At 39.5% G+C, this 8,424-nt stretch overlaps 2 protein-coding genes across 2 annotated transcripts; one reads left to right on the forward strand and one right to left on the reverse strand.

The window, feature by feature from the left end:
* Window positions 1-486: 486 nt before the first annotated feature.
* Window positions 487-5,841, reverse strand: bud23 (BUD23 rRNA methyltransferase and ribosome maturation factor). Its single transcript, XM_088301111.1, has 12 exons — window positions 5,632-5,841; window positions 5,431-5,468; window positions 5,001-5,096; window positions 4,536-4,618; window positions 3,987-4,083; window positions 3,811-3,907; window positions 3,245-3,295; window positions 3,073-3,158; window positions 2,955-3,000; window positions 2,630-2,691; window positions 1,133-1,222; window positions 487-1,048 (listed from the first exon to the last, which is right to left on the reverse strand). The coding sequence occupies exons 1-12, from the start codon at window positions 5,674-5,676 to the stop codon at window positions 994-996; spliced, it is 846 nt and encodes a 281-aa protein (XP_088157237.1). The 5' UTR covers window positions 5,677-5,841; the 3' UTR covers window positions 487-993.
* A 272-nt stretch (window positions 5,842-6,113) lies between these two features.
* dnajc30b (DnaJ (Hsp40) homolog, subfamily C, member 30b) lies at window positions 6,114-7,465 on the forward strand. Its single transcript, XM_088301108.1, has one exon. It carries the CDS (start codon window positions 6,206-6,208, stop codon window positions 7,244-7,246), a length of 1,041 nt encoding a protein of 346 aa, XP_088157234.1. The 5' UTR covers window positions 6,114-6,205; the 3' UTR covers window positions 7,247-7,465.
* Window positions 7,466-8,424: the final 959 nt, after the last annotated feature.

The raw sequence follows: 8,424 nt of genomic DNA on the forward strand, positions 1-8,424 counted from the left end.
GGAAGCACCAAATCACAGTATTAGTGGAGAAAAGCGAGCAGACGAAAAATGATTTATCGGCACAATTACAAATTTAAGACAAATCAGAATTTTAATTAAATTGACTACTTTGGAAGTGTGGTCACAACTGGTAGCCCTTCAAAATCATTAGAGCCAAGAAGTAGCAGTAAATTCAAAAATGTTTATGAGCCGTCATATAGCGCAATGGACCCCAAACATTTTTCTGTCAGGGACCGGTTCATGCAAAGACCAAGATTTTGCGGACCAGCAATTATTTGTCGATGGCAGCGGAAGTGGTGGAAAATAAAATTTCATTATTATTAGTGTTTTATTTAAATATCTGTGCAGTTTAGTACCAAATCGTCCACTGATTTTGAGTTTTCATTTTCTGAACCAAACATGCAAAAAATCCACAATGGAAAGATTCAAACCCAGAACTCCACAATGGATGATTCATCACGACTAAAAATACAAAATAACAAAAGGTTGAGTTACATGATCAGTAAGCATTTTTTTTTTAATTCTCAACATATACTTTGAGTCAAATCATCAGCTACAACTGCACAATCTTTAATCAACCAGTTCCTGTGTGTTAGTTGAGAAACTGATTTTTTTTCCCCCCAATAACAAAAGAATTGCCTGGAAATATGATGCGAAACTATGATGCCGTCAACCAGGTTGGTAGTCATCACTTGATGGTTTAGAAAATGTTTGGTGACGAGTGGTCATGAAAATTGTCAAAAATTTGATGACCTTGTTTGATTTGATTGAGAAAATATGGTCAATAATGCAAGAGTTTGGACATGTACAGTATGGTATATGATTGTTCGTTCTGGACCTTGTACACGTCATCATCAAGTCAGGTATTAAAAATGAAAGACCTCAATGTATTCCAATAAAAAAAAAAAAAAAAACAAGATTAAATCCATTCACTGTAGACGTGACTGCATGCGTGTGAGTGTCCTAATGAAGGCCCAGTTGTCCAAGTGGCAGCTAGAAATGAGGTCTCCTCTGACGTCCAGTGTATTTGGTGTCAGCCCGCACCTCCCTGAAGGACGACATCACACGGATGAGCCAAGTGACACAATTTGGAAAACGGACTGTAATTAGAATGTAACGGCAGAGCCCATACCGTCCTTGTCTGCGCCTCCTCTCCTTTTTTTCCAGAATCCAATCTCGGCCTTTCTTTACCGATTTTCCCTTCATGTTTTTGAATCGGCATCTTTACAGGAACAGAGAGAGGAGATTATTTGTTTGTAACGTGCAATTATTCATCGCATGTAAAAGGCAGGAAAACCCGCCTGACGTGGTTTCGCATCAGGCAGGACGACAACCTTTTTTTTTTTTCCTCTTGGCCTGCTGGCATCATGAACTCAGGTATGACTGAACCTGACACACATGTGATGCCCAGACCGTTTGAGCCACCTTCATGTGATCGTTTATTCTATTATCGGACATGGTGGGAGTTGGAAGAGGATTCAGTAACAAAAATATTTTCAATTTGTGCACGAGTATTCATATTGTAATTGTTTTTACAGATATTTGTATTCCTATTTTAATGGTTGTTCTTGTTCATAGTTTGTTGTATAGCTCATGTTTGTTGTTTTGTATTTTGTTTATTTATATATTGTTAAGTATTTTGTATTCTTATTTATGTTACATTATCAACATTTATTATTAACTTAATATAGGAACATATATTAAATGTTAATATATTAAGTTGTTTAGATTTTAATCTTACTGCCTTGCTGACGTTATCTTTGTATTCTTATTTTTTTTATACTCTCATTATTTTGTATCTTTAATTTTTAATTACGTGTTATTTTACGCTATTTATTTTAGATATTTTTAAAATCATTGTTTATTTGATTTTTATTGACTTATTTTACATTTTATGTTTTTCTTTTGTTTTACGGTTGTCTGCAGCCTGGTTGGCATTGCAAATGAAATCCTCTTCTCAACTGCCTTGCCAAGAAAAATAAGGGTTCAATAAAATAAGTTTTTGGGCTTTTTCGATTTCAAAGCCACTTTTAATATTCAAGACGAATGTATGGAAAAGCCTCCTTAGAAAAGAAAGTGGCTCCACACATTGTAGCTGCATTTGATGCCTTACTGGCATTTAAAACAAAACCACTTTCCGTTTGCGTGTATTCAAGTGCAAAGATCGCCATTATTATGATAGATATATTTTTTTTAGCTGCAATGCGTGACCATAACCATTTAAAGCTACCAAGCATTGCGCAACATTAGGTAAACACGAGGTCTAATGTGCTTTAAGTGGCTTTTTGCCTTTCCATGTCATTATATTCGACCCCGTCTCACCAGGACTGTCACAGACTCACCAAACTGGATGTTAAAGTAAAACAAGAGAGAGGCTCATATTTCAAAACACACACACACACAGTGAGCACATTATCTGCTCAATTGCTGTTACACAGGAATCAGCTATGAAAGAAAGATAAATTCAACAATCTCCTAGCGGCGCACATTTGGCCCGAGGCGCCATCTTAACATCATAAAAAGAGAGAGGACGATTGGAGGCTTTCAGGGTTTCATCAAACAGACACACAAACGTGATTATCACAAGCAGGTTATTGCATCCGCGTAAACAACACTTGCATCTTTTTACCTTTGTCCTGAATACTGGACCTGGTTGGGAACATTCCTGTCCGACGTTACGGAGCCCAAACCCTGACGTTTAGAAAGCAGCAAGTACTGTTATACACATGGTTATCATTTTTAATAGAGCTGGGCGATAAAGATTTCAATAAAATCTCAGATTCCCCCCCCCCACACACAAAAATCCTGTTTCCGATTTTAATGATTTTTGCATGCTTTGAAAAAAAAATATTATTGAACTCAATTCTAAATCCCATAATCTCAAATTAATAACTAAATTCAATCACTCGCCCAGCTCTACTTTGTGCCATTTCATTGATAGTTAGCGAACTTACCTTGGGCAGGACGCCCGTCACGCCGGCAAAAAGACACAAGAAGAACCTGGAGAGAAGCACAATGAGCAACAATGCCAGATGCTATTCGAGTGCCACAAACAGAAAGTGATCTGCGGACTTCTTGGCCTTGGTGCTGTTGGGGTAGTCCACCACCATGCCTCCGCTGAAGCCCGCTCTCATGGCCTGCGACGTGATCAGTTCCAACTGCCAGGAGGGCAAAACAAGTGAAGAGGATGAGTGATGGAAACTTACTAAACGACCATCGGAGGACATTTTGTACTCTTGTTTACCTGCTCGGAGTTCTCAGGATAGAGCTGAAAAACGGCCCGGGCGCCTCTTGACTGAAAAGTGGAAAATGAGTAAGGTTGTGATAACAATAATTTGCACAATATGCACAGATATAAAAATAGGGCCCAACTGATGTAGCTATTTTTTTTTTTAGGCCAATCTTGATTGTAATATTTGTCAGAGTAAAATTGGAGTAACTGATTAATCGGCGAGCTAATTTAAAAAATATATACATATATAATCAATAAAATAACTTATTTTCTGGTTTCTTAATGCATACAGCAATAAAGATATGAATTAGAAACAGAACATTTTACTATTTTACAATCCTTGACCACTTGTATTTCTTTAATGTTACAAAAGAGAAAAATTTGCAAAAAAATAATAGAACATTTGTATTATGTTCAAATGTGTAAAAAAACAATTAAAAATGGCAAAAAAAAAATCATTAAGAAAATAACAATATAATTAAAATCATATTCACATTGTTTTCTGCATGACCAGAAAGTAAAAGGCATTCTCGGTTCAACCTCCCCACTGTAAATAAATCCATAATCTGAAAACTCACCAAAGAAGAATAAAGAGTACTAAAGAAAGTGTAAAGTCTCTTGGGAGGACTGTGCGTTCGCTTGTCGGCGTTGCAGAGCCACTGGAGAGCTGAAATACTGACAGGGGGCAAAAACAACAGCATGGTTCATTAATTAACCTAAAATATTCCGCATCCAACCTGAGAAAAATTGGTACCTAACACAGCCGTCAAATGTTCCCGGTCTGAAAGGCATCCCTTGGCCCATGTCACCCAAAAGAAGATCTCCTTCTACCGCTCGGTCCAAGGCCACATCTGATACAAATCATACAAATGTGTAATTGCTTTGCTTTCACAATCAGATGTTCACAACTGATCAGTAAGATGCAGTAATATTCAGTAGTTTTTAGTTTTTCTATGCACGTACCATTGCACTGTTTGTGTTCAGATATCCTTTGCTTAAAAGTTTATAACAGCGTAACATTGATGAAGATCCATACCCGCCTGCAGGCCGCATTTTAGTACTGTTGTCATTTTTACATACAAACCTATTAAAAAGTGCCAATCTTAACGTTAATGAAGCGTCCCTTTAAGTTAGCGGACTTTTGTCTGACAAGGTTGTACTGTGTTTGGTTAACTACCCTGTGTGCAATTCTATAAATGACAATAAATTCTGCGTCCAACAGCTTGTATCTGGAGAAACATACAGTTATACTTCTCATTATCACTATCACTTCAATGCAGCAGACAATAATGCTCAGACTAACCCAGCATTGATGTGCTGATGTCGACTCCCACCCAGTAGTGTCCTTCTTCTGTCAGGTAGTCGCCACTCAGACCTGAACCGCACCTGAGAGGAAAATAATAAAAATAATAAAACCGCTGAATGCTTTGCAACAAAAACACACACAAAAATATTCAGTTGACAAGAAGTTCCCCTTAATGAGGCTAAAGGCATCAAAAACAATAGTGATGTGTACGTAATGTATTTATCAAACAACACTTTTTCCATTGACTGTCAAGATTACTCTCAATTGATTTTAGGTTTAGTACAACATTACGACCAAAGATATCCATGACAATAAATTTACAGACAAGTTCTGCTTATGCAACAATAAGTCAGTTTTTATCAACACCAAGTGCACCTTACGAAGTGTCCAAGGAACACATTTCGAAAAAAAGATTTTTAGCTTTCTGGCTTGTATAAGTCAATGACAATTTCATCAGCTCACCCCACATCCAGCAGAAAGCATGGCTGTCCCTCTGGAAGGTTCAAAAGTTCCACGGCTCTCTCTGACATCTGCGTCTGAATCTCAATCATACGAGAGCTGGCAAATGGTAAAAAATTTTTGTGTTTTTTTTAAACATCCTCTCAGTAGACTTTTGACATTAGAAAAGGTTTTTAGAGAAACATACCTAATCACAGCATGTGTTTTATTTGATCACATCTACTAACTTGAAGAATGTAATGAAACATGTATGACCTACACACATTACAAAGTATATATAACATTATATCATTGCATAGCTTTAATGTAGAGGTGCAAAAAACGCTTACAAATTAAACCACATTCAAACCTCGTCAGCCAAAACCAACAAGAAGTGTGTTCTAGTTATGATTAAAGTTAACAAGCTGTGACAGTGTGAATTTAGCAGACTTACTTCTGAGAGTATTTCTTGGCCTCCTCTGTATTGTAAAACTGTGAAGCGAAAAATGCACAATATCAAAAGTTAAAACAAACATTTCACGTTGTTGTATTCGTGTTAAATGACACATCATTTGACGTAGGGCTAAAAACAAGCTAGCAAAGCGTCCAGTTCATATTGAAGCTGCTGTTAGCCGAGATACAAACAAGAACTGACCACATCTGGAGGAGCCATGTGCTCCGGTCGTCGACAGGAGCTCATGGTAACTAGTTAGTATCCAAAGAGAAGACGTTAATATAGTTTCCTTATGAAAAAGAAGATAATTGGAAGACACATGCGGGCTCAATGTGTTGACTCAACAGCAGGAGCGAGCTCTTCCTCGACGAAGTACCGGGTGAATTATAGAGAAAATTTAAGTATGTCGCCATCGTGTGGCCGTCTTCTTCAACCTACAACGTACACACGAGCGCTGTGTCCAAATTGACAGACTTGGTCCTCCGAAGTCCGCATGACGTCACTTCCCGAGTAAATTACCGTCAACCTTTAGGCCTAAAAACTAATTTTGAAAATAGTAAAATGCAAAAAGATGGAGATATGTAACTGTTAAATGGTCTTTGATACATACATCGTTTGACGTTATTAAAATGGTTAAAAATGGGCGTAGCATATTCTGTTGTGTGATTGGTCAGGCTCGATCATTTTTTTCCACGTCGATTCGCGTTGGTCGACTGCGACGTGACGTATACGGAACTTGACTTTATTTTTCCTTTTGGATAACGTGAGGGGGGAAATGGCAGAGGTCGCCCACAAGCTGGCCAGCGGAATTTTCCGCTTGTCCAGTTTCAGGTACGGCCAAAATCGACAGGTTTGCTGCAGGGAACCTCCCGAAACTCGGCGAGAAAAGTGCACTTTTACTGCAAGTCGGAAAAAAGATGTTTTAACGGGGAACGAAGGCGACATTTGGCTGCAAAGCAAAGCGGTAGGATCCCAAATACAAGTCAGGCGAATGGCAAGAAGTCATCAGGTGACTGAAATTAGTTTGAACTTGAACTTAAATCGTTTTACTGGGTTTGTTCATGCTAGAGAGGCGTTTAGCATTCGACCCCGGAGGTCTTTCGGGAGCGGAGGAGCAATTTCCGGTCACCTGTACCCCTTCGTCACATCATCTCAGCAGCTGCGAGCTTTCTGCATCCTCATCCGAGTGTATAAACCAGAGAGGCGGCATTCTGGTGCTTTTAAATCCAGAAGCTACAGCAGAACAAAAGACTCTAAAAATGACGTCTTGTACAGAAACAGGACAGCCTATTATGACATCCTCAAAGTGTCCCCCAATGCCACGCAGTCTCAAATCAAGACTGCCTACTACAAGCAGTCGTTTATCTTCCACCCAGACAAAAACCTCGGGAGCGCAGAGTCTGCGCTGCGCTTCTCTGAGATCTGCGAGGCCTACACCGTGCTGGGCAACAAAGGTCTGAGGAGGAAGTACGACCGCGGCATCCTGAGCATGGCGGATGTCCACGGTCCGGGAAGACCCCCCTCCAAAGAGACCTCAAGCAGATCTTCAGGATCGGCACAGCAGCAGCAGCAGCAGACCACCTCCAGGCGCTTCTCCCAAACAGGAGGGAGGCCCATTTATGACTTTGACGCCTTCTACCAGGCCCACTACGGCGAGCAGCTGCAGAGGGAGCAAGAAATGCGAGTCAGAAGGCAGCGTGCAGTGGAGGCGCGCAAGCAGAAGCTGCTTAAGTGGAAGCATGTCAAGATGATCGAGGGTACGGTGGGCTTTCTGATAGTTGCCGCGGGCATCATTTTCATGAGCTTAAAGTCCTGAAAGACAAGCGGCATCTGGACCCACCTCCCTTTTCGAGTGGCTTGTTTGGACACGACAAGAACGCTTTTCCTCAGTTTGTCTTTTCAATTAGGGGTTGCAGTCATTGTGGCAAGACGTGTTCATTCGATGCCATCATTTGTGGGCACACATGCAAAACCCTACAAATTTTAGCAAAATCAAATGTGGAAAATACGCTCTTGAATACATGAGTATCCCTTTCGGAATCAAATTGAGTTTTCCTTAATTCTAAATTACTAAGATTGCTCCTGTGCATAGCAAATCTGAATTATATTTCGAGGATTGTGTTTGTGTGTTTCAATGCGTAGCGTTGACATTTTAGGCTAATTTAAGAAATGTGTTCGTCAAAAGCAGGGCAGCGTGACTATTTTGTTCGACGAATGTATTCGTCATAGGCACTGAATGATTAACGAATGTCCTATGACAAATTCTATTGGATGTATTTTCAGGCCAAAATGGTGGCTCGACAAAAAAAAACTGAATGGTGCGGTGTTGAGAGAATTCTTCAGCATTGTACTGTACATGCTGGTACTTTGTGTTATTAAATTATATTGAAACCAAATACACTGGGCCCTCTGAGCAACAATTTCGGTAGGAAGACACCCTTCCGGAAATTGTTGCTTTGTGCTTTGAATGGAGGAAAATTCCGTCAATTGTAGAAATTCAACTTTGAAAGAGTCATGCAAATTGAAATCTTGGGATGGAAAATAATTGTGGGATCAAAAGTCGTATTTAAAGGGACATTTTTGCATCACCAGGAACGAATGTGTTGACATTTTAGGCTAATTTAAGGCACAGATGTAGCAATTCTATTTTTATTTACTGCTTTATTTATTTATTTATTTTTAACAGATCCCACTTAAATTCATTCGAAGGCAGCCAAATTGTTTTCTTGAAAATGTAAAAATAATACTAATGGCATTGAATGTCCCCACAAGCACTCAGGGATGTACCGTACATCGTGTGACTCTAGTACCGTTTTAAATGCAAAAAAAAAACTGAATATATTAAAACATATTGGAAGAAATTAAGTGAGGGTGGGCGTCGGCGGGGTACTCACCTTTGTTATTGTAGTGTGACGTTTGGCCTGGGGAGGGCAGCCCACCACGTGGAATGACGTCACCTGTTCTGAACGGCGCTGATACTTCATTAGAATAAAA

Source organism: Idiotropiscis lumnitzeri, chromosome 7, assembly GCF_059441095.1.
Source record: "Idiotropiscis lumnitzeri isolate Australia: NSW breed Sydney's pygmy pipehorse chromosome 7, RoL_Ilum_1.0, whole genome shotgun sequence".
NCBI lineage: Eukaryota > Metazoa > Chordata > Actinopteri > Syngnathiformes > Syngnathidae > Idiotropiscis > Idiotropiscis lumnitzeri.